The 26,661-nt window shown below is 43.3% G+C and overlaps 2 protein-coding genes across 4 annotated transcripts in view; one reads left to right on the top strand and one right to left on the bottom strand.

Moving 5' to 3' along the window:
• The window catches only part of LOC134205352 (uncharacterized), a 203,165-nt gene extending 178,717 nt beyond the window's left edge, over nucleotides 1–24,448 (bottom strand). The window contains exons 1-3 of one of the 3 annotated variants that reach the window (XM_062680534.1): nucleotides 24,318–24,448; nucleotides 24,173–24,237; nucleotides 24,037–24,099 (exon numbers count right to left, since the gene is read on the bottom strand). The gene's annotated coding sequence lies outside the window, so the exon portion shown is untranslated. Of the gene's footprint in view, nucleotides 1–24,036; nucleotides 24,100–24,172; nucleotides 24,238–24,317 lie in introns of those variants that run through there. The other 2 variants (XM_062680532.1, XM_062680533.1) reach the window with 2 other exon arrangements.
• LOC134205351 (putative aldehyde dehydrogenase family 7 member A1 homolog) overlaps nucleotides 1,633–26,661 on the top strand; it is a 52,373-nt gene continuing 27,344 nt past the window's right edge. The window contains exons 1-2 of the mRNA XM_062680530.1: nucleotides 1,633–1,663; nucleotides 1,730–1,799. Coding sequence (XP_062536514.1) covers nucleotides 1,648–1,663; nucleotides 1,730–1,799 — 86 coding nt within the window. The 5' untranslated portion in view covers nucleotides 1,633–1,647. The remainder of the gene's footprint in view (nucleotides 1,664–1,729; nucleotides 1,800–26,661) is intronic.

Genomic DNA, 26,661 nt, shown 5'->3' with positions numbered 1-26,661 from the left:
ATAACCGAGCATTTGGCAGCGTTAAGGTCCATTCGGTTGATTTTACACCATTCAGTGAACCGCTCAAGCTGAGATTGTAGAAAAAGAGCATCATCAGGGCAATTAACAATCCAATACAGCTTGAAGTCGTCGGCAAAAGAAAGTTTGAAGCATTCCAAGTGTAGATGAACATCGTTAAGGTACACCAAGAAAATCAGCGGCCCCAAGTGGCTACCTTGTGGCACTCCTGAAGTAACGAGGAAATATGTTGAAATGATGTCACCGATCTTAATGGCCATTTCCCGACCACTCAAGTAGGACTGTAACCAGTGAAGAAAAGATCCAGAGAAACCCAATCGGCCAAATTTTGCGACAGTAATCTGATGATTGATTTTATCAAAAGCCGCTGAAAAATCAGTGTAGATGGAATCAACTTGTTGGCCTTTCTGGAGAGCTTTAGCGATGAAAGATGAGTACAGAAGTAGATTACTATTCGTTGACCGTTTCGGCATAAATCCATGTTGATGCTCCGAGATGAAGTGACGACAGTTGTGGAACAAAAAATTGTAAACAACTTTTTCGAACAGCATTGAAACCGCACACATAGCCGCAATACCGCGATAATTGCTGACTTCGCGTTTGTTTCCTTTTTTGAACACCGGAAAAACAAATGATTTCTTCCAGTGGTTTGGAAAATTTCCAGATTGAAGCGAAAGATTAAAAATTTGTGATAGGGGCAGAGACAAAGTGGTGGCGCATTTTTTCAACACCGTGGCAGGTATACCATCAGGACCAGAATTATGTGAAACCTTCAAGGTGGAGCAAGCGTTAACAATTGTTTCTTCATCGATGATTGGGTGTTCTCCAACAGGAGGATGGACTGGAACATTACAGGTTGCTTCGGCGAGTTGCTGATCGTTCAATGATTCCTGCGTGAACACGCTAGAGAATTGACTACGAAATAGGCTGCAGATACCTTCAGTAGATGAAGATTCAATATTTCCTTTAAGCATGACAGTGGGAAGACCAGATTCATTCCGCTGTTCGTTAACGTAGCTCCAGAAACCTTTTGGATTATGACGTAGTTTTTGTTGAATCTTCTTTTTGGTAAGTGGAAAACAGTTTCCTATTCAGACGTTTGTATCGGTGGTTTGCGTAAGTATAAGCTCGTTTACAATGACGGCTCTTGCGGTTAGTGTATTTGCGCAGAGCAGAGCGTTTCAAACTTTTCAAAGCTTTCAAAGCAGTGTTACTCCACGGTGGGTTGCGAGGTGGTGTTTGGATTTTCTTTGGGACGAATTGGTCAATAGCATACAAAAGAATATTGGAAAACAGCGAAACAGAAGAGTTGAGATCCGTAGTGATGATGTCGAGCCAGCCAATCCGCGATCCATTCTCCACATCATTTCCCCTACGTGTAAACTCTGCTTGTGGTGCCCCTATAGCCGTCACTGTTGCATGGCGATATAAGGATTAGCGAGAAAGCGGAACGAAACAACATAGGAGATGGTTGATGATCAAAACAAAAACAAGTTGGCTGTTAGGTGTATTAGATTGAATTGTTCTATAGAAGAATTTGAATTAAAAACTTAATAAGTAAATCAGCCAATACTAGTTGAACTAAATTAGCAGTTTGTTGAGAGGAGTACAGTTAGTGGTAAATAATCTATGAAGCAACTGCCAGGTAATTTGAACTTAAAAACTTAGATTTTAAATTACTTATACTCTATGTACTAAACTACTATCACAGATCAGTTATCACAGTTGGATCAGATATCACTGTTGGAAGATCGTGAATACAAACAAGAAACGAGAAAGAGGTAACTGATTATGATAATATTTGCTGAAGTAGAAAATGAAAGCACTATGAAACATAATATGTAGGAACCGAGTACCGTAGGGGAAGGTGGGTAGACTTGATCCCCGGGGAGACTTGATCACCCCCAGTTTTATCGAAAACTAAAGTAGTTTTGTTCTAGCGTATTTTTTAGTATAGATCCTCTAGGCAAATGACCTTTACGTGGTGAGTTATTTTTTGGATTGACAGCCTTATTAATTCTGCAGGGCGGTTTATATGTTTTGACCTTCCTAAAGATTTTTTATTGGCCACGCAAATATTGAACAACTTTTCATAACAATGACCAAATGCTTTCGTTTTTTCACAGCAACAAGCCATAAATACGCTTATTGATCTGTACTGATGAAAATGTCAAGATTCCATCAAAGTCTTAGGATATTTGGATTGGAAGTTATTGACCCAATATGGGGACACTTGATCCCCCGTTAGTCACCCATACAAAAATTTGGCGAAAAAAATCAAAAAAATTAAAAACCTTTCTTAGGCTTCTAATTTTTGTAGATTTGACGGATTTGATGAAGGGTTGGCTGGAAAAAATATTCATTGCGTAGATCTCATAGAAAGGGGATCAAGTCTCCCCAAATTTTAAAATTGCATGTGCTGTCGAATTCAATAACAAAAATCGTTCAAGTATACGCACAGCAATTCGATAATTCCGCGTATTTTGAAGGGAAAATATTTTAAAAATCTGAGGGCACCTTTCTAATTTTATCAGAGCAAGTTCTTGGAGAGGGATCAATTTCCCCCAAATATTTTCAAAGTCGATTTTTGACAGCACTCCAAAAAATCGATTGTGTATCAATAACAACAATAATTTAAGGACTGTCATACATCAGTAAAGTTAAATACTATATTTCTTAGAGAGTACGTGTGGAAATCGCGTATGTTTATTTATTTTTGGTTGTGATACATCGGAAATCAGAAAAGGGGATCAAGTCTACCCAGTCTCCCCTACAGTATCGTTTTCCAAACGTAACGGATTGTTTAAAGAAGACACTAAACGTAAGTAATCAAGAAATCTCAATCAATGCATAAATTTATGGAAATCGAGTTATAACTTTACGTTTGTTCAACCATCAGGAAAAATTTAACATTCATAATAAAGATTGTTTAAGTTTACGGAAGACCGTCTACTCGTATTGTTGCCGTTCGGGAACACTCATACAATAATCTTGGCTTGTACCACCTACGAATTTGTGCGAACTGCTAAATGCTAATGCTAATTCGATTTCTCATAGAGGTGTGCACTACAGCTGCCGACACTTTTGCATCGGCGCACCACTGCTTAAAATCGGTCACGCATCTGACCTATAATTCTCCACGCCGGTTCAAATTTGTAGAAAACCGAAGAATTTTCAGAATTTCCGTGAAAATTTTGAATTTTTCCCGAGATAATTTTAAGTTTAAATGAACATTCCGAAATATTTCCCGTGGAATTTTGGAATGGTAGCGCTATGTTTATAGGTAACTATTATGCAAAGTGAATGTACCTCGGATGTTAAGCCGTTAGATCATAGTTTTTGACCTCTAGATTAAGGATCTGTGTCGATTAAAATATTTCATCGGTGAAATTTTGACCTTTTTACTATTTAAGGTAATATTTTAACCTAAAAACCTTTTCTATTTTTTTTTAAATTTTAGAATCAAATCACTAATTTTTTTCCTGATGCTTAGAAACATTTTTGTATAAAAACATTTTTCATATGATGAAAATAGTAGAAGTTATATTAAATTAACTGCCAGTTTTTAATGTTCTTAAGGTTTATTATGAATAGATCTGGACCCTTCCTCAGCCGTGTGGTAACAAGTGAACGGTGCAGGGTTGCTGATTTTTTAATAGACAGTTACACAAGAATTCGCTATCGAAAAAGGAAATATATGTTCAGTGTCAACAGTATTTCTAGTATAACTTCTGCTACTTTGATCATATAAAAATTGTTTTTACATGAAAATTTTCCTTGAAGTGTCAGGAAAAAAATGGCGCCTGGATTTTATTTAACAGGCTTTAAAAATTTAAAAATCAAAATAGATTTTTAGGTTTAAAATATCCCCTTAAATGGTAATCAAATTTTCACTGATAAAATATTTCAATCGACACAGCTCCTTCAACTAGAGGTCAAAAACTATGATCTAACGGCTTAACATTCGAGGCCCATTCACTTTGCATAATAGTTGCCTTTAAACATAGCGTCTATATCCAAAGAATTCCTCGCGAAAATTCCGAAGAATTTCCGAAATGAAGAAAAATTTCCCGGGACTTCCCAGAAAATCTCCAAATTTCGCGGAATTCCCCGTTGAAGTGCGACATAATTTCCCGTGAAAATTATAAAGAATCATTTGTAGTTTCCAAAGAAGTTCCCGACGAAAATTAAAAAAAAAAAATCTAGTAGAATCTGCAATAACATCCAAGTGGAAATTTTGGAATTTTTCCGAAAGTTTTTTTTTTGACACTTCATAGATTTTTCCTGCTCAACACAGAATCATTTCCTGTGAAAATCCATAAAGTTTTAAGCCGTAGTTCAGAAATTCATTAGATTATTATTATTATTATCTCTAGCCACAAATCTGAAGCGATCCGGCAAAAAAAAGTTGAATCTTTTTGAAACGTTTCTGGCGAGGAATCTACCACCTTGCAGAATTAGACGTCGGACTCCTTTGCACCAAGTCCACACACGTTTACTGGAATGTTTAGTAACAGCATCCCTATCCCGTACCTCTTCATGATCAAAATTTCCATTCGTTTTGGTGCGCGCTACAGACACATGAAGGAAACGATGTGATTCAAACTCACAATCAATTCGCATGTGTGTTGTGGCGATTCTCAACAATTTCCTGAAGTCCTTGAGGCTGATAATGCCTTCATGATCCACTAACTCTGACTTTCAACTGCTCCAGACCCGAAATTTGGTGAGCCAATGCCAATATATATATATATATATATATATATATATATATATATATATATATATATATATATATATATATATATATATATATATATATATATATATATATATATATATATATTATTATATATATTATTTTATATATTATTAGTTTAAGTACATTCAAAACTATATGAAAATAACGTAAAAAATATTAAATAACCACCAGGGCACCCGATTGAAGCGATTTGGATAGGAAGAGTGGAATCGCCAACTTCCTATTGTTAACATCTCGTGGATAAAGGGTGGGCTCTTCTCCCCATCTATTGGGTCAATCTGGGAAACGAGGGCTAAGTTATATTATTGTATGTACTAACTTTCTTCTGGAAGGAGATTCTCTATTCATCCCGTGGATTCGCATAAGTGTCTCTGCTTATGGAACCACCCCACCCATTTTTGTCCCTTCATACAGTAGTTTGATGAAATACAAACAATAATATAATCATGATCAAATCGTTTGTCAGATATGGCCAGTGCTTTGCTACAATAGATGGTAGTATCATCATCATCATCATCATCATCATCATCATAGAGTTTTCCTGCTCAACACAGAATAATTTCCTGTGAATATCCATAAAGTTTTAAGCCGTAGTTCAGAAATTCATTAGATTATTTCGATAAAGTCTTGCAAAAAAAATCTGAGAAACAAGAAACTAAAGAAAATCAAACAAGTGAACTTAGCACATAGCTTCTGTATAAATTGTTTAGCAAAAAAAAAATAAATAGGGACACGGCAGGTATTTCCGTCCATCGTCATAGGGGCTAAAACCAACGAAAGCAACGTACATTTGCTAAAACTCCACTATAGCAGAACGTTTCTCCTGAGCTTACGATTTGGTACGTATGAGTTTTACAAAAAAGCGTCTCTTTTATTGGTTTTCGAGACTATGACGAACAGACGAAAATACCTGCCGTGTCCCTATAAGGTCTGCATAGACTAACGTAGATTTTTTCGAAACCTTCCCCCTTAAGAGTCTACGTGGTTTATGGACAGTCCCTACCAGTCCGTGAGCCATCCGAAGCAACTTTTGGTACCGACATCGGAAACAACAACAGTCCCCACTCGATTATTCAGGCATTCTTGTAACTGAACCATGATCTCGGCGTCAGTGTCATGCCCGAGCGAATGCCTTTGACATCCGTCGAATATCTGAATTGTGGCGGGTTGTGAACCGATGTCGTAGTCGATACCGCGGCCGATCTCGCGGTAGATCTTGTGCTAATTTCTTCAGGGCCCCAAGGCTGATATGAAGGTTAAGGTGAAACTGTGACCGCAGCTGCCAGCAGAGATTCTTCTACAGTGTATACCTCAGATACAAACACCAAGTCTAGAGTATGACCCAAACGTCGGTAGTAGTTAAACTATGGTCAAATGGACCAAATATAATCTCTTCGTTTGGACAGCTCGTCCACTTCTAGTTTTCGCATGAAGCTATTCGGATGTTTCTGAAAAAAGCGACTAGTCGAGTCAAGTACAAGACACTGAATACGACCTCACAGTTGAGGTCGAAATACGTATCTGCGTAAGACAACAAAACGTAGTAGAATGGAAGTGGAAGAGCTGTTCAAACGAAGAGATTAAATTTGGTCCATGTGACTTAACTACTGTAGTAGTTTAACTACTACCGACGTTTTGGTCATACTCTAGACTTGGTGTTTGTATCTGAGGTATACACTGTAGAAGAATCTCTGCTGCCAGCTGATTTTCACCACCCTACACTGGGCATTCGTATCGAGATACCATCTGATCTACTATCGGTTGCAAATGAACGGGAGAGATGCGCAATGTCACCCCTGATTATCATTAACCTTGAAAAACTTAAGAAAATCTGATTGGATTTTTGGAGTTTTTTACCAGTATTCCTAACAATCTTATTGGAATTTTAAGATTCTTATTGTACTTTAAGATTCTTATTAAATTCTTATTGGGATTGGCAAGTTCAATAAGAATTTTATACATTCCTTTGAGAATTCTTATTAAATTTATAATTCTAATTATAATGTATAATTGTTATCATAATTTATAATTCTTATTAGAATTTAAAATTCCTATTAGAATTTAAAATTCCTATTAGAATTTAAAATTCTTATTAGAATTTATAATTCTTATGAGAATTTATAATTCTTATGAGAATTTATAATTCTTATGAGAATTTATAATTCTTATTAGAATTTATAATTCTTATTAGAATTTATAATTCTTATTAGAATTTATAATTCTTATTAGAATTTATAATTCTTGACCTTGACCTTGACCTTTGACCTTGACCTTGCATTGACCTTGACCTTGACCTTTAACCTTTAACCTTGACCCTGACCTTGGGCCTTGACCTTTAACCTTGACCCTTGACCTTTGACCTTGACCTTGACTTTGGCCTTTGACCTTGACCTTTGACCTTGACCTTGACCTTTGACCCTGACCTTTGACCTTGACTTTGACCTTGACCTTGACATTGATTTTGACCTTGACCTTTAACCTTGACCCTGACCTTTGGCCTTGACCTTTGACCCTGACCTTTGGCCTTGACCTTGACCTAGACTTTGACCTTGACCCTGACATTTGACCTTGAACTTTGACCCTGACTTTTGACCCTGACCTTGACATTGATTTTGACCTGGACCTTGACATTGATTTTGACCTTGACCTTTAACATTGACCCTGACCTTTGACCTTGAACTTGACATTGATTTCTACCTTGACCTTTGACCATGACCCTGACCTTTGACCTTGACCTTTGACTTGACCTTTGGGCTTGATCTTTGACCTTTGACCTTGACCTTTACATTGATTTTGACCTTGACCTTTAAACTTGACCCTGACTTTTGGCCTTGACATTTGACCTTGACCTTGACATTGACCTTTAACCTTGACTTGACCCTGACCTTTGGCCTTGACCTTTGACCTTGACTTTGACCTTGACCTTTGACCTTTGACCTTGACCTTGACCCTGACCTTTGACCTTGACCTTTAACCTTTGACCTTGACCTTTAACCTTTGACCTTGACCTTGACCTTTAACCTTGACCTTGACCTTTGACATTGACCTTGACCTTGACCTTGACCCTGACCTTTGACCATTAACCTTGACCTTTAACCTTGACCTTTGGCCTTGACCTTTGACCTTTGACCTTTGACCTTGACCTTGACCTTGACCTTGACCTTTGACCTTTGACTTTGACCTTTGACCTTTGGCCTTGACCTCGACCTTTGACCTTGACCTTTGCTTTGACCTTGACATTGACCTCGACCTTGACCTTTGACCCTGACCTTTGACCTTGACTTTGACCTTTGACCTTGACATTGATTTTGACCTTTGGCCTTGACCTTTGACCTCTGATCTTTGACCTTTGACTTTTGACCTCTGACCTTGTTTACATTAACTGTTCCCGAAGGGAATCCAAAATTTCTGAAGCAGCACACTTTTTTTGTGGCGATGCTCAAAACTGTAATTATTTATTTTACTCAATACAATTTTACAGCTTAATCTGATCAATGACTTACAAGTAGTGGTTTCCTTCTACCCACTAGGTTCGACTATACTTCCAGGTGTCAACTATAGGTTCACCTACCCTACTTGGATCTCGCGAATTTGGTCGGACAGTTGGATTTACTCAACCGTTACAGCGATTCTACGGCGGTTTTCCAAAAACTTCCTAAGGTCGCACTATCCAATAATCACCGAATCTACAGGTAAGTATTTACAATATCAATATTCATTCTTTCTAATCATTTTCTTCTTTTTTTTACAGGTCCTACTCACTTGGTTCTTTCGATACCACTAACCGAAATTATTTTGTAGTATTTTTCACTACCAAGCTCACAAATTCAATTTTGGAATAAAACTTTATTATCACCGAACTAAACACTCTCGACTTTACTTTTCGATCGCAAAATCTTTATTTACCTTTTCTGCCCTTGTTTGCGTCTTTTCTCTCTACTACTTCTACATCCTACACTCACTCTCCCTCTATCTACCACTACTATTGCGCGCAAGCTGTCATGTTGCAGCTATGTTGCGCGTTAGGCCTGTTCACCGCTAGACCTGTTCAATGCGGCGTCGCAACACCCCAGCCCGTAACATCCGGCATTTCCGGATTTACTTAATCTCTAACGCCGCTAAGTTCACTACACCTCGTCTTTGTACCTTACCGTCAGCCATCCTTACGTCCGCTTGAAGTACTCGTCCGTCCGTACCTTTAATCACCGATTCGATGACGCCTCTCTTCCAAGACTTCCGGTTCTTCCCATCGACCACGAAGACCAAGTCGGCCTCCTGGAGCGGCTTTTGCTCATCGAACCATTTCGACCGTTGGTTGATCGTCGGGAGGTACTCTTTACTCCATCGTTCCCACATTCGGTCTGCGAGAAACTGTGAGCGCTTGAACATGTTCCGCAGAGTTTTTGCGGGATCTGTTGGCCTTCCGTCCATCTTCACATCTGCACCAGACACCGTTCCCCGAATAAAATGGTTCGGCGTCAGTGCTTCCGTTTCGTCGGAGTCCTGCGGCAAGTAGGTAAGCGGGCGCGTGTTGATTATATCGGCCGCTTCTGCCAGCGTCGTCACCAGGATCTCGTCCGTCAGCTTTCTTCCATCGTCGAGTGCCCGCATTGCCTCTTTCACCGACCGCACCATTCGTTCCCAGACACCTCCCATGTGTGGGGTTCCCGGCGGAATGAAATGCCAGGCGGTAGTCGAACTGCTTACGGCTTCTGCGCACTCTTCGTTGATCTTCTCCATCTTGATCATCTCATTGTTCGCTCCGCGGAAGCAAGTGGCATTGTCCGAGAATATGTGACTTGGCCTGCCAAACTTGCTTTGGAAACGAGTGATGGCCATTCGACACGACTCGGTCGTGAGACTGTGCACAACTTCCAGGTGCACCGCACGCACAGCCAAACAAGTGAAAACTGCCACCCAACGTTTTTCTTTACGCCGTCCAACTGTAACTTCCACCGGACCCAAATAGTCGACGCCGACGGAGCTGAATGGTCGTTGATGAGGCGTGACTCGTTCGACGGGAAGTGGAGCCATCCTCGGTGAACGTGGCCGACACTTGTTCACTCTACACCAGACGCATTTGTTCACTACCTGTTGTATCGCCGGACGCATTTTCGGAATCTGGAACCGCTGCCTCATCTCGTTAAAGACGGTCTCCGAATTGGCGTGTCCGAACTGGTCGTGGTAGTGCTGGATTAATTTGTGTGTGACGTCGTGGAACCTTGACAAAATGATCGGGTGCTTCTTATCGAAGGAACTCTCCTCGGAGTTCGCAAGCCGACTGTAGGATACCTGGATTTAGTAGATAGCTCAGTGGGTGCCTTGGTTCAATGGGCGATGGGGTTGCAAGGCGTAACTATCCTCAAGGCGGCCGGTAACCTTATCCTCAGAGCGGCCACGGTAGGTAATTGAATTGTTAGGCACCAATAGTATCAGGCAATTTCTTCGATTAACACATATAACACACGTTTAAATCAACTAAATATTTAATTAAACACGATTCTAACACGTAACATTTATTCTATACGACTTAACATTAACAATAATTCCTAATTCTACTAACGGGTCACGTAGCTTGTTCTTCGACCGAGTGCTAAATCCAACTGTCTTCTCAATACTCTTACTCCTAAATTGTACCCCAATTAACCTGAATGCAATGTGGTGAACTTCTAATTCTCCTCTCAACGCACATCCAACTACTCAACTGATCTGTCGGCTGCATCGATGACATCATCGTTGCTGTTTATATCCAGCGATGACCGGTCATCGAGCTATCGGAAGAACAATGCAAAGCGTACTGCTGCTGTTGAACTCTGCTGCTGTTGAACCACCTAAGAGATGGGTGCTTAGGGTGATCCTCACCGACATTCTCACCCACACAGAAATATTCATTTCTGCGTCTACCTAAAATAATATCCTATTCGATTGGGACAGGGAAGGGTTTCAGGACTTGTACTTAAACGACGTTTTTGGCTGATTCGGGAATAGGTAACGGGCAGAGATATTGTACTGCTCGCTTCACTTCCCCAGTTGAAGTTTTCAAAGTTGCAACTCTTACAACTCCATCGTTGCCCGGATGTACCTCAATAATGCGACCCAGACGCCAACGTGTTGGAGGTTGATTTTTGTCCTGGATGACAACTAGTCTTCCCAATTCGAATTTGACCGGAGGTTTCCAATGCTTAGATCTGCCTTGTAATTGGCAGAGGTATTCTCTTTTCCACCTTTCCCAGAAATGTTGAAGTTTCTGTTGAACTAATTGGTAGTGCTTCAATCGATTTGCAGGAATCATACGAAGGTCAAGCTCGGGAAGCGATTGTAAAGAGCTGCCAATTAAAAAATGCGCTGGAGTCAGCGCCTCAAGATCGTTGGGGTCGTCCGATAATGGCGTCAGTGGCCTGGAATTTAAACAACCTTCCACTTGCACTAACAACGTAAACATATCCTCATGCGTGGCTGTATTGGAACCAATAACTCGAAGAATGTGATGTTTGGCTGACCGCACTCCAGCTTCCCATAGTCCCCCAAAGTGAGGTGAGCCAGGTGGATTGAAATGCCACATTATCCCTTCGTTGGAACAGAACCTTGTTACTTCTTCTCGATGGCTGTTGCTCTTCCATAGACGGAAAAGATCCTTCAATTGATTTCGGGCCCCGACGAAATTCGTACCGTTATCGGAATATAGATCGGTACATATTCCTCTGCGCGAAATGAACCGCCGAAGAGCTTGAAGGAACCGTTCTGTTGACAAGTCGGACACTAATTCCATGTGCACAGCCTTTGTGCACATACACACAAATATGGCTACATATGCCTTTTCTATTGCCCTTCGTGGTGCTGAACGCAAATAAATTGGACCAAAATAGTCGACTCCAGCCTTGGCAAACGGGCGAGAAACTGTTACTCGTGAGCTCGGTAATTCACCCATTAATTGTTGAACTCGTGGTGGCCTTGATCTGAAGCACGCTAAACATTGGTGTACAACGTGTCGTGCAACGTTTCTTCCTCCTAGCGGCCAGTAGCGCTGTCGAATTGTTCCCAATAAGAGCTGTGGACCGGCGTGGAGCAAACGAAGGTGGTAATGTTCGAAGACAAGCCTAGTTAATCGGTGTTTTGCTGGCAGAATCATTGGATGTTTAGTGTCACTAGACTCATCTGAACGCTGCAAACGTCCACCTACTCTTAATAATCCCCAGTAACATTTTGGTTTTATAATGGTTTTAAGGCTCTCTTGTAGAGTAAATAATGGTCATGAAGAGCGTCATAAAACTAAAAATGTTACTTGGGAATCCATTCTCACAAATGTAGGGTTGATACCAGCGAAGTGGAGATTTTCTACACACTGTTTCATTCTTCTGAATGGACCGCAATTCATCCGAAAATGCTTCTTCTTGTACCTTTCGCACTAACGTGTATTCTGCATGCTGCAACTCTCCTGCCGTAAGAAAACCTACCGGGCGATCATCCGGTGCTTGAAGCGATTTTATCAACCGCTGCCAAATTACGACGCGACGAATCAATGTCGTGTAAGAATTTGATGTGGAGATGAACCTTTCGTTGAAATCTGCTACGACTGATATGTTGCCGACGACTGCAGTGCGCCTTTTTTCTTCTTCTCCTTCTTTCAACGAAGCAGTATCTAAAGTTGGCCAACTATTCGGTTCCATGGTTAACCACTCTGGTCCGTGCCACCGTGGACCTACACCTCTCGAGATCAGATCAGCTGGATTGTCGGCCCCTCCTACCTGTCTCCAATCGCAGCCTTCCGTGAGCGCCTGGATTTTCGCAACCCTGTTTGCGACAAATACTGACCACGTTGAAGGAAGAGCCTTGATCCACTGTAGAGCGCACGTGGAATCCACCCAAAACGTTGTGTGGACCTTCAGGTTAGTTGCATGACGCACCTTCTCGAAAAGTTGTGCAGCTACCAGCGCACCGCTGAGTTCTAGTCTGGGTATGGATTGAGTTTTGAGAGGAGCGACCTTGGATTTCGACGATAGTAGTCGAGTCTTGACTCTCCCGCTCCGGTCTTGACTTCGGACATACAGGCATGAGCCATACGCCTTTTTCGATGCATCCGAGAAACAATGGAATTCTACCTTAATGGCATTTCGAATGATGACGCAACGATCAATCCGTATTTCATTCAGAATGTGTAGTTGATCATGAAGTCTCCTCCAGGCCTCACCCACCATCGAAGGTAACGGCTGATCCCAATCCAACTTTTTGCCCTTCTCATCCTCCAAAGTCCATAGGTGCTGCATGAACACCTTGGCAGCTGTCGTTGTAGCACCGATGAATCCTAGAGGATCAAACAATGTAGCAATAATCGATAGCACCTTCCGTTTGGTAAGAGCTTCATCGGACCCAATAGTCGGGACACTGAATTGGAATCTGAAAACATCGCTTCCTGGCAGCCAAGTTAATCCTAATGCTTTCACAGATGGATCTGGATCAAGCATAATGCCTTCAGTAGGACGAATTGCCAGATTTTCGTCCGGAATACCGTTCAGTACGTCTGCACTGTTGGACGCCCATTTTCTCAGCCGAAAGCCACCACTACGTGTCATTTCTTCCAGTTGGTTTTGCAACTTCTTCGCCTCATCCAAGTTGTCGCAGCCGGTGATGACGTCGTCCATAAAAGTGTCCTCAGTGATCGCCTTCGCTGCTAGTGGATATCGCTCACCTTCATCCATCGCCAGCTGCTTCATTGTTCGTGTCGCCAAGAACGGTGCCGGCTTTGTTCCGTAGGTAACCGTGTTCAACTCGTACATCGCCACTTCCTCTAAAGGGGACGAACGCCACAGGATGGATTGAAGAGGTCTTTCTTGTGGATGAACGAATATTTGACGGAACATTTTTTCCACATCTGCTACCATCAATATCTGCTTTGTACAGCACCGTAGTACAATAGCTCGCAGATCCTGTTGAATTGTAGGTCCAGCCAGCAAAGCATCGTTCAACGATAATCCCGATGCTGTTTTGCACGAGGCATCGAATACCACCCGGACCTTGGTGGTTGTGCTGGCTTCTTTGAGCACCGGATGATGGGGAAGAAAACATCTGTGGATAGCTTCTGAATCTAGTTCAATTTTCCGCATGTGACCTAACCGCCGATATTCCTCCATGAAGTCCACATATTGTTTTCTGAGGTTACTGTCCCTTGTGAGCCTCCGTTCGGTGGCTAGAAAACGTCGGAATGCGATCTCCTTTGATTCGCCCAACCGAGAAATGACGTTTTCATCCTTGGGAAGAGATACAGAATAGCGGCCATCCGCTCCACGCTGTAGCTGTCTCGAAAATAAAACTTCACAACGACCTTCAGTGGGGGAGTAGTTTTGAGCCGATTCCACTTCCTCTATTGACCAAAACCTGGTAAGTAAATCCTCCAAACGATCCGTTGCTGCAAGGTTGCAGTTAATGTGCAAATTTGAATTTCCTTCGGCAATTCCTCCACTGATAATCCAACCGAAGACTGAATCGTATAATGTAGGAAGCAGTTCACCAAGAGAAATCTTTCTGCCAGTACTGAAGAAGTCAAAGAATGCTTGATTGCCCAGAACAAGATCCACTCCTGATGAAACACAGAATGAAGGATCAGCTAGTTCGATTCCTTCCGGTATCGCCCAACTAGCGATGTTGATGCTAGTGGTAGGAGATTGGCTGTCACCTTCGGAAGCACCAGGAAACCCATCTGGCACGAGAACTCCGACAGCCGAGAGCGAATAGTGACAACAATTCTTTGTTTTGCCCTAGTTGCAGCCTGACCAATTCCTAGAACCGAAATATCCACCTTACTTCGGCATACCTTCAAACGCTGACTCAAACGTTCGGTGATGAAATTGCTCTCCGATCCTGAATCAAGTAGCGCGCGAGCTGGAATTGTGTTGCCTTCGTTATCCTGAACAATGACAACTGCTGTTGCCAACAAAACCTTCGACGAACATTGGTGAACTGTGCCTGCCACCAAGCTGTCCGTAGCTACTAGGTTAGCTACTTGCGGAGGAGCTGGAACATTTGCAGCTTGAGGTGTAGGCGTAAGTGTAGATTCCGGAGCTTCCCTGATCACGTTTCTGCTTCTTGTCGGACCCTTTGCTTTGGAGTTCCCTTCCGATTTGAAACAGACCAACGTGTGGTGACGTCCCTTACAATTTCTGCAAGAATACTTCGACTGACATTCTTTAGCTAAGTGTCCTTGTCTGAAGCAGTTCCTGCATAACGAATGAGCCCGCAACAACGAATCCTTATTCGTTACTGACATCCGTTGAAAAACTCCGCACTGGAATAAAAGATGATTTCCAGTGCAAGCGAAGCAGTGCTCCTCGATAGCTTGGATGGTATTGAAACTGTTCTTCACTGCAGAGTTCCTCTGACGGTTGGCGAATGACGGTTGGTGTGTTGCCCTGGTGACATCTGTTGCCTTGGAAGGCAAAGACTCCAGGATGCGAACTCGTCGTTGAAGAAATTCTGTGAGTTCCTTCAGCGTATCCTGTTCCTTCGTTGAAGAAAACTCTTCCCAACTACGACGAGAAGACGGATCCAAACGAGACGCCAACATGCTCACTAGAAGAAGGTCCTTGTAGTCGGCTGGTTGTACGACCTGGTCCAGTGTTTGTACAATCTTTTCAAATCCTTCCACGGGAGTGTGCAATTCGGAAGCGGATTCCTTGAGCAGAATGGGTAACTTCAATAGCGCTTGAATCTGCCGTTTCTTCAGCACTTTGCTGTTATTGTACCGTTTAGTTAACAACCCCCATGCTACCTGATAATTTGCTGCAGTGATTTTAAGTGAATCGATAATTGTTTTTGGTTCCCCTTGCAAACAACCCTTCAAGTAATGGAATTTTTCTACATCAGGCAAATCTGTCTTTCGGTGGATTAAGGAAGAGAATAGATCCCGAAAACTTAGCCAATCATCTATATCCCCATTAAAAGTTTGTAGGCTAATCTGCGGAAGACGTACGCGATCGAGGTTGGACATTGTTGGAGTATCACTACGAATGGGTTGATTGAGATTAGTTTGTTCCTGTCTCTCCCTAAGCTCATCTGATAAAATCGACTTAACCTCGTAATAACGGTCACTAAATTCCTGTCTTCGGTTATCGTGCGCATCGCTTTCCACGTCCTCCTCATCATAATCTTCATGGGACTGGACTTCCACGAGAGTTGCTCCGTACCTTTCCCATAAGTCGTCGATTTTTCCAGCCGAAGAAGGATTTGGGTGGCGGAAGTAGTTCCCTGGATGTTCTTGGCAAATCGGCAAATATCGTCAAAGGCTGCTACAACCTGCTTCAATTTGGTCATCAGAATCCTCAAACTCGCTGTCTTCTTGGCTATTGACAATTTCCTGGAAGGCGCCATCGTCGCTCAACACGATCAAGGTGGGATGAAAAGAAAGGTGATGTAGTACTCCGTGGAGTCCCCTTGCTTCGGCGGACACACACTATTCTATTTAACTGACCTCCACACTAGAAAATTTCGCCAATCAGCCTTCAGCGATGTCTTCGTCTGCCCTTTAATTGTCTAATACAGTTTCGACGCAAGACGATTCTCGTTTACAGGATTGTATATAGAGGAGGGGAAACCAGCATGTAGTAATCAAATATATTCAACTTCGACTAGACATATACTGTGGCAGCTCACCTGGAGAAACCAACAGTTCTACTGATGTCCGATCAATTGGATAGATCTCACAATTCAATCAATAAGCGATGTCAACAAATCTTGAGTAGCGATATAAACGGTCACTGGGGCTCCAATCACAATCAATTTTTTATTCGGGAGAAGAGGAGAATATTCGAATGTAGCATCAAAATGTTTGGCTTCGGCTAGGCATATACTGCGATCAACTCACCTAGAGAAATCAACAGCGTCGTAAACCCAGCAGTATCCAGCACCACTACCAAATCATCAATGGGATGAATGAATATATCCGAAATTCTCAATATACAAATTAGGAGTCCACAACATCGAAGAGGATGAAAAATCAATTAAAATGTGTAACACTGTTGCCTATGCTTCGGTAGACATATAGTAGTTCTAATTAACTAACCTGGGCAAACATGCGATGCCGTTCCCTCTTCGTGTGGATTTCTACGGTTTCCTAGATGTAGCGATTGCAGCTCCGTTGGTGGCATATAGCATCTGAAGTTGCACAAAATTGCTGCGCATTGGATTCTCACTCACAGCAGGATGATTCAATGTAGCTCAATGCTCGGATGACGGATGATTGGTCGGTAGTCATCAATGGTCCCAATGTATTCGATGAGGAAGAGTGTCGAGTCAGGGAAGTGGTCGAAAATGGTGTTAGAATCGGTGTTGGTAATGCTTCGGTAGGACATACACTAAATATATAGTTTACCTGGAGAAACAGGAATCCGTTCCGATTAGTGTCCAGTCCAGACCAAAGCGGCTCCAAGGTTCAACAACATCAGTAGGCGGTAACTATAATCCCAATGGCAGCGCTTACCAAAGCGACGCGCGAATATCCTTCATAAAGGATCCTTTGATGCTCTTTGTGGCTCCAATGATGGCGAAATCAATAATGCACAACTATTATTCATCGACGAGATGGCGACAATCCTTCTTCCGTGGAGCACAAAGAGTTGGTTGAAGTGAATTGTGTGACTGTTTCCAAAATCCTGGCGTTGATCGAAGAAGCCTAGATGCTTGCCTGGTGCGATCCTCAGGTAATCCGGATGAAGGACCAATAATGTAGGATACCTGGATTTAGTAGATAGCTCAGTGGGTGCCTTGGTTCAATGGGCGATGGGGTTGCAAGGCGTAACTATCCTCAAGGCGGCCGGTAACCTTATCCTCAGAGCGGCCACGGTAGGTAATTGAATTGTTAGGCACCAATAGTATCAGGCAATTTCTTCGATTAACACATATAACACACGTTTAAATCAACTAAATATTTAATTAAACACGATTCTAACACGTAACATTTATTCTATACGACTTAACATTAACAATAATTCCTAATTCTACTAACGGGTCACGTAGCTTGTTCTTCGACCGAGTGCTAAATCCAACTGTCTTCTCAATACTCTTACTCCTAAATTGTACCCCAATTAACCCGAATGCAATGTGGTGAACTTCTAATTCTCCCTCTCAACGCACATCCAACTACTCAACTGATCTGTCGGCTGCATCGATGACATCATCGTTGCCGTTTATATCCAGCGATGACCGGTCATCGAGCTATCGGAAGAACAATGCAAAGCGTACTGCTGCTGTTGAACTCTGCTGCTGTTGAACCACCTAAGAGATGGGTGCTTAGGGTGATCCTCACCGACACCGACCATCCATTCGCAGAACGCCTTCGTCGTCCAATACCGGCGAGCTTTTGTATACCGGGCTGCCCTTTTTCAACGTTTCCATCCGTTCTCCCGGTTTGCGCTTCAGGTTGTTCGTGAGCGCAATCATCTCATCCGGGAAACTATCCCATTGAGCCTGTCGCCAGAGAACCGTTTCTGCTTGCTGGAGCTCTTTTGGTCCGAGTGGAACCTTTACTGACACGTAGTTCACTGCAGTCGCTTCAATCAGCTGCCGCTGCTTCACCGTAGCTCGTATGGTCACTATCGGCTCTCCTCTCCCCTTTCGTCGGCAGTTAGCGATAAACCGTAATACGCTAGCGGTCACCCGCAACAGTTTTGTCCAGCGGGAAATCGGTTCGGCATCGATCACCTCGTGGAACAGTACAACCCTCTCGCTTCTACCTCCGTCTCATTGGTCTCCGGCTCTTGCTCTGGCCACTCTTCTTTCGGCCGATACAGGAAAGACGGTCCATTAAACCATTCACCTTCGCTTTGCAACGGCGGACCTCCTTTCCCCCACTTTGTCACAACGTCTACGATGTTGAGATGCGTTGTCGACATCGCCAATCTTGCACCTTCGTCAGCTCCGACCCGGAAAGCAACGAATTGCTTGTAGCGGTGTTGGTCGGAATTGAGCCAGCTGCACACGGTGCTGGAATCGGTCCAGAGAACAGTTCAGCTAATATCGTAGGAGTGAGTGCCCAGCACGGTTTGGCTCATCCGGGCTCCTAGCACAGCTCCCATGAGCTCCAGACGGGGAATTGACTGGCGTTTTATCGGTGCCACTTTTGCCCGCGACATTACCAGACTGCAATGGACTTCTCCTTGGATTACCGCTCGCAGATATGCGATGCAGCCGTATCTGTGTTCGCTGGCATCGGTGAAAATATGCACTTCCAGCGAATCAACTTCGGCGTACCTCGCACCGCCGAGATAGCATCGGGGGATCCGGATCTCCTCTACTTGCGGCAACAGTTTTGTCCACCGCTTCCACAGATCCCAGGAATCTGTGTCGATTTCTTCGTCCCAGTCACATTTGGAGCGCCAGAGATGCTGGATGATTATTTTGCCGTGAATGGTGAACGGCGACAACAGTCCGAGCGGATCGAAGAATCCCATCACGCAGCTTGCGATGAGTCGTTTCGTAGGACGTTTTTCCTCATACAGGTACGGCATCATGTCTTCCCGGCTCTTTGTTGAGAACGAGAATTCGTCCATCCTCGAGTCCCAGATCACTCCCAGAACTCTTTCCTTCAACGTCTGTTTATCGCAGCCGAAATGCACCGGCGCCGCCGGTTTTTTCTCTCCAAGACTTCGTAGAACTTCGGGCGAGTTGGACACCCAATTCCGGATCTCAAAACCTGCTTTTCGGTGGACTAATCTAACCTCTTGTGCTAGGGAAACCGCCTCTTCTACGGTGTCGACACTGTCGAAGTAGTCATCCACGTAGTGTTTGTGAATGATGGCCGCAGACGCTTTGGGGTATTGTGCGGCGAACTCTTCGGCATTCCGATTCTTCACAAATTGGGCCGAACAGGGAGAGCTTGTCGATCCGAATGTCGCCACGTCCATGACGTAAATGCTTGGTGGATCATCCGGCGTTTTCCGGAAGATGAACCGCTGCTTCTGCTTGTCCTCTGCGCGTATCTTCAACTGGTGGAACATCTCCTTCAAATCTCCACCGAACGCAATCCGCCGTTCACGGAAACCGAGGAGAACCTTAATCAGCGGTACGAGCATGTCCGGTCCTGTTAGCAGCTGAGAGTTTAGAGACTCCTTGCACCGTCGCTGCGGCATCCCAGACGAGACGGATCTTTTCGGGCTTCTTCGGGTTTTGGACGACGTTGATCGGGAGATACCACACTTGGTCGGCGGCAGTGCCCGCTAATTCCTCAGCGGTAGCAAGATGTGTGTACCCTTTCTGCTGGTATTCCTCGATCTGTTTACTGACGTTATCTCGCAGCTTCGGATTCTTGTCGAGCCGCTTCTCCAGCTGCTTCATTCTCCGCAAGGCCATTGGATAGCTGTCCGGGAACCGTGGGTCGTCTGTCTTCCACAGCAACCCGGTCTCGTAGCGATCGCCGATACGTTTAGTAGTGCGTTCCAGTATTTCCCGGGCACGTCTTTCCTCTTCCGTTTCTTGCGGTATCATCACCACCGACTCCTCCAGCGCGTAGTGGCTTTTGAGAAGCTCATGCAGGTCATCAGGTAGTTGCCGGCCGCCACCGTAGTGGACTGTCTGGGTCCGTAAACCGTCCAGCCGAGGTTGGTACGAACAGCAATCGGCTCCATTGGTGTCCCTACTTTTGCCTCCAGTGGCGCGAACGAATGAATGTTGTTCGCCCCGATTAGCAGCTGCGGCTGTCCATCGTAGGACTCGATCGGCAATCCTCTCATGTGGCCGTACTGCGCAGCAAGTTCCTCATGGTCCAGCTTTTGATGCGGCAACATCAGCTTTCCAACTATATACCGTAACCGTGTGCAGCAAAAACTTGTCGCCGGTAGCTGGATTTGTACTAGACGACGCCCACAAACTCATTCTCTGGGATTCTTCCACATGCGAGACATTTCCAGTCCATTTGATGGTCATTCGCTCTGGTACTCCTACTGCGCCCAAGCGATCAGCGAGCTTTTTCTCCACCAACGTGATCGAAGCACCTTCGTCCAGGAACGCCAACACCGTTGCCGACTTTCCTCCGCAGTGTAGCTGGACTGGAACAATCCTGAACATGACTGTGCAATTTGTCCTTATGTGCGTACTCAATACCGACTACATTTCCCACCGGATGCATCAGTGGATTGTGGAATGCCCTACATTCGCCAATGTTGCAGTGGATGTTGAATTTGCACTGCCCTTTGTGCTCGTTGAGACAGACGTGGCACAGCTTCTCCCGATTCACCAACTTCAGCCGCTCAGCATATCGCAGCTTCTCTGTGCAGCGCCGCAGACGATGATCGGTGGCTCGGCATTGTTGGCACGGTTTGAGCCTCCTTTCTTCGTTCAAGTTAGCCGCCGGACTGCTGCCTTCGCCATGGCAGTACAGCGCACCCTTCTCCTTCGGCTTGCTCTTCCCGGTTGGGAAAACTCTCCTCGACTGATACGACGGCTGAACCTCGACGTCTACGTTGGCTTCACAGGCGTCCACCATTATGTCCATGAGGAAATCCGTCAGCGTTCGCAGCGTGGTTTCGCCGTGGCCTCTCCGGTAATGAACCCATTCACGCTTCTCACGATCCGGAAGCTTGGCGACCAGCGACTTAATGAGCAGCGGATTGACGAGGTGTTGCTGTAGACCCGCAGCCTCCAGGTGCCCGCAAAGTTGTTCCACCGTGTTTCCGAAAGGAACAAAACTCCGGAGGTTGTCCGGTTTCGGAGGCTCCAAACGATCCACCTTGTCCAACAGACTTTGTAGAAGCTGCTCTGGGCGGCCGTAGTGCCGTTGTAGCTTCTCGATGACCCTCGGAATCGATGCCGGCAGAAGTAGCTGCCCCGACACTAGCTCGAGTGCATCCCCTTCGAGTGCTTCCTGTAACCTCATCAGGTTTTCGTGGTTCATGTAACCACAGGCATCGTTGGAGGCATTGTACGCTGCATAAAACAATGGCCACTGTGCCGGTTTGCCCGAGAATTTGGGAAGTTTGTAGGTCAACCCCTTTCTCGCTGCTAACTGGGCCTTTGTCGGTCTGACCTGCTGTTGCCCCAGCCCGTCTTGGCTCACGTTGTCGACCATCCTCCTGCTCGATTGCAAGGCGCCCGCCTTTGCGCTTTCTTTTGTCGCGACGGTGGCTCGTTTATTCAGCCGCTTTCCTCCATCGGACTCATCGTATTTACCCTTTTCTTCTTCGCTGCTTTCACTTTCGTCGACGTCTTCATCATCCTCGTCGCTATCGTCGTCGTCGTCCTCCTCTAGCCGTTTGACGTTTTCCTTTGTCAGCTCCAACACTTTCCTATTAGTATTGCCGGAAGGACCCGCCCGTAATCCGCTAACTACGATCTTTGACTTCAACTCATTCGACGCCGGACTACCCGAAAGCTCCGCCAACCTTTCATCCATGGCCGCCATTTCCATCTCGAATGACTTCTGCCTCGCCTCCATCCGCTGGATCTGCTCCTTCTTCTTTCGCAGCATCTCAGCTTGCCAGGCCATCCGCTCCTCTTCTTCTTCAGCACGCATCTTCTCCTCCATCTCCATCTTCTTCCTTTTAAATGCGCGCTGTATCTTCTTTTCCTTCTTCCTCAGCTCCATTTCGCCTCCAACTCTCCCATTTTCCGCTTTTGACGTTATTTCAGCGATTGAACTTTTGCATCTACGCTAGACGTTCCGGCGCGGGAAGTCGAGCTGTATTTATCGGACTCGTCCAGTTACTTCTGGGGACGTACCGACTTTTGGCGTCCTTCTGCTTCTGGTACTCCTGAGCCTTCTGCCTACAGGCTTCATTTTGGCAGTACCACATCCTCGGTAGTTTTTCTTCCGGTAGTCCCACGCAGCGTATGTGGAACCACGCGGAACATCCATCACAACCGACCATCTTTTCGTCGCATGTTGATGGACCACAGATCCCGCACGGAGTTCCCGTGAGGTCCAACAGGGTTTTGTCAACGGATTCGGAATCGGAACCCATTTTGTGGACGGACTTCTCACAAGCGACGTTTTTGTCACTACTTTTTTGAGAATGTTCCCGAAGGGAATCCAAAATTTCTGAAGCAGCACACTTTTTTTGTGGTGATGCTTAAAACTGTAATTATTTATTTTACTCAATACAATTTTACAGCTTAATCTGATCAATGACTTACAAGTAGTGGTTTCCTTCTACCCACTAGGTTCGACTATACTTCCAGGTGTCAACTATAGGTTCACCTACCCTACTTGGATCTCGCGAATTTGGTCGGACAGTTGGATTTACTCAACCGTTACAGCGATTCTACGGCGGTTTTCCAAAAACTTCGTAAGGTCGCACTATCCAATAATCACCGAATCTACAGGTAAGTATTTACAATATCAATATTCATTCTTTCTAATCATTTTCTTCTTTTTTTTACAGGTCCTACTCACTTGGTTCTTTCGATACCACTAACCGACGATTTATCCGGATTATTTTGTAGTATTTTTCACTACCAAGCTCACAAATTCTATTTTGGAATAAAACTTTATTATCACCGAACTAAACACTCTCGACTTTACTTTTCGATCGCAAAATCTTTATTTACCTTTTCTGCCCTTGTTTGCGTCTTTTCTCTCTACTACTTCTACATCCTACACTCACTCTCCCTCTATCTACCACTACTATTGCGCGCAAGCTGTCATGTTGCAGCTATGTTGCGCGTTAGGCCTGTTCACCGCTAGACCTGTTCAATGCGGCGTCGCAACATTAACCTTGACTTTTGATCTTGACCCTGACCTTTGATCTTGACCTTGACATTAACCTTGGCTTTGACCTTTAAGCTTGACTTTTAACCTTGACCTTTAACTTTTGACCTTTGACCTTTGACATTGACCTTGATTCTTGACCTTGAACTTTGCTCTTTGACCTTGACTTTTGGCCTTTGACCTTGACCTTGACCTTTGACGTTTACCCTTGACCTTTGACTTTCGACTGACCTTTGACCTTCAACCTTCGATCTAGACCTTAGACTTTGACCTTGACCTTCACCTTTGACGTTTGGCCATGACCTTTGAACTTTGACCTTGGAATAAATGATGTAAAAAATAATAAATACGTAGGTTGTTCCCGTTACCGACAACAATACGAAGACGAATTTCCAAAAAAGTTAAACAAACTCGACGACGTAGATTTTGTACATTATATTGATTTCTCGTATGTTAAATTTTCCCTGTTGGGATACAAATAATAATTTTAACTATTGTATAGTATGTGTTGGAATTCATATATGTGTTTGAGCATTAACAATATTTTTAGTTCAATTATTTTACTCACGTTTAGTGTCTTCCTATTCCGTTACGTCCGGAAAACAGTCGCGTACGGTTATCAATGCTATACCTGTATACATGGATGTGCATGTTGATAAAACACTAATTCAAGAGGATAGGTACTATTTATACAGGAGAATTACCTTCGATCTAGTGATTCGGGGTAATCTGCTCCCCAGGGAAGTAATTACGGTCGACTTTGTCCAATCTGTAGTAAGTAAGTTAGGTTTAAGAAGCTAGGCACATACTAGATTGTACACTTTGCAAATCTTTATAAATTCAATTTACCTTTGATAATTTACGTATGAATCCACAAGTAATATTCTAAGCTTTTGGACTGTTCGCAATATTTACTTAAATTAGGCTTCAAATTCTATTGTATTATGTGACTAACTAAACACGTTATCAACAGCGATTTGTTATCATAAATAGCTCTCTTCTTCTTTGTGCTAGTTTGTTTTGCTTCAGTTTCAGCAGTTCCTTATATCGCATACCAATGAAGGCAAGGCTTAATAGAGATCATTGAAAGGAGTGTATACGAAAATACTGGCTTACAATCTCTTAAAGCTAAAGTGCATGTATGTCATGTTCAGGATATCATGTGTGTGTGTTACGAAGATTGCGTAACATAGGTATATCGACGCTGTAGTCATCTAGGTATCCCGGTAGGTAGTGGAATGTCTTCCCATGTCAAAAAACGTGTTAGTTCTAGACCTGTGCACCACCGCCGCCGACGCACGGTGCCCCCAGATGCGAACATTATCGAACTTTCATTTCAGCCCAGAGCTCCAGAAAAAGGATACGAGGTACTATGAAATATTTTATCGGTAAAATTTTAGATACGCCCTATTTTGTAAGACTTTCTCCATATAAATACATGTTAGATGCAAAATAGAAATATTTAATGTTTACATTTTCAATAGTAATTGATTTCAGTATTTTGAAAATGCCAGTAGCAATACTAGATCTTCCAAACAAATGTATGTTCTTCAACATTCGGGTTATGTGTCCAGCCTACGAAGGTCTGTCATATATTAGGTTTGGTCGATCTCTGAATATGAAACAGTTAGGAAGTAAAACGACTGGAGGGTAACAAAATCTTCAATTGGAAATAACTTTTGAATAAAATTATTAACAAATTAGTTCTATGACACCGAAATCTCATGCTCAACACTGCTCAGGGGTCACGAAAAGTGAACCAGAATTTATTGTTCGAATTTGATTTATCTAAATCAGAGAATAGCAAAATAGTGTTAATTTAAATAAAATTTTGAAATAAAGTATTGATTAGTGTCGCTGGCAATTGATAGTCATGTGCTGTTTGATAATCGGCAAACGTAGAATATTGCTATTTTAATCCACTGAAGTCGATTTTACAGGACGATTTTCGATAATTCAATGTCAACAGTAAGTCATTCATCAGTGTTTCGTACTTGATATATGATAAGTTACAAGTGATTATGACAAGTGAAATTGCATGAAAACAAATTAATCAACGCGTATTTTATCATTACGAAAAACACCAGAGATCCTTGGTTTGTGTGATGCAAGAGACAGTTTCTCTCCAAGATCCTGGGACATAAAAAAGTGCCTTGGAATGTAACGATGTAACGATGTAATGATGTAACGCAAAAAGTGTCAATTTTCAACCCCCTCTCCCCTATGTCACCCCTTTTTGTATGCATCATTTAAAATCTTTGTATGAATTATGACACTGTGGGCAACCCCCTCCTTCTTCTAAGTGTTACTTAATTTATGGGTACTTCCCTGCAAATGATCTCTCTAATAAAATAATTTAATATGTAAAAATCATTATCTAAAATTTCGACTTAATAAAGTGTTATTTTAACAATTGAATTATGTAAATCCTGAAAAAATCTCTTTCGCTTTTTGGATGATTAATTTTTATCGAGACTACCCATGGGTAATACACGAAACACACCAAATATAAACAGCCAAAATTTAATTCTAGCTAAATGTGAAGCAATTAAGTGAATTTCTTAGACGTGCAAATTAAGATTTACCAATCCAAAACGTTCACATTTTAATTGGATCTCTTCTGGCCACTAACAGATCGTTCGTGGTGATACGCTGCAAAAGCAATGGCTCAATCGACCGTTTTCCTCTCCATCCAACAAATTGCATAAAAGCAGGCGAAGGGCAACAGTTTGGATTTTATGGATGCTGGATGGTTGGCTGGCGAAAACTCGTTTAATTCATCCAATAAAGCCCGTTGGTATGCGGTTGCGAATTTCGGCACGGCAATGATTTTGCTTCAAAGTGGCAGCAATATTGAGCGGGAGGCGGCTGAATAAATGCGACATGATAGAGTGGAAATCTACTGTTCGGATTACAAATATATTTATTGTACGTACACATGAAAAGTTAAATTTCTCTTAATGTTTTTCAATTTAATTTTTCGGAAAAAGCTAATGAAATTTATGCATATTATTTTACATTTGTTATGGCTATAAAAGATTGATTGAGACTTTTTGCTTTCAAATAGTGAATACGGAAACGTGACCTCTTTCAGGTGCATATACGTTTGAGTGAAAAGGCAAAATCTCAAACAAGAGTGACTGAAAGAAATTGGTACGGGTGATGGACGTGCCTGCTGAGACGCACAGGATCT

Source organism: Armigeres subalbatus, chromosome 1 (assembly GCF_024139115.2).
Source record: "Armigeres subalbatus isolate Guangzhou_Male chromosome 1, GZ_Asu_2, whole genome shotgun sequence".
Taxonomy (NCBI): Eukaryota; Metazoa; Arthropoda; class Insecta; order Diptera; family Culicidae; genus Armigeres; species Armigeres subalbatus.
This window is presented reverse-complemented; position numbering and strand designations above follow the sequence as displayed.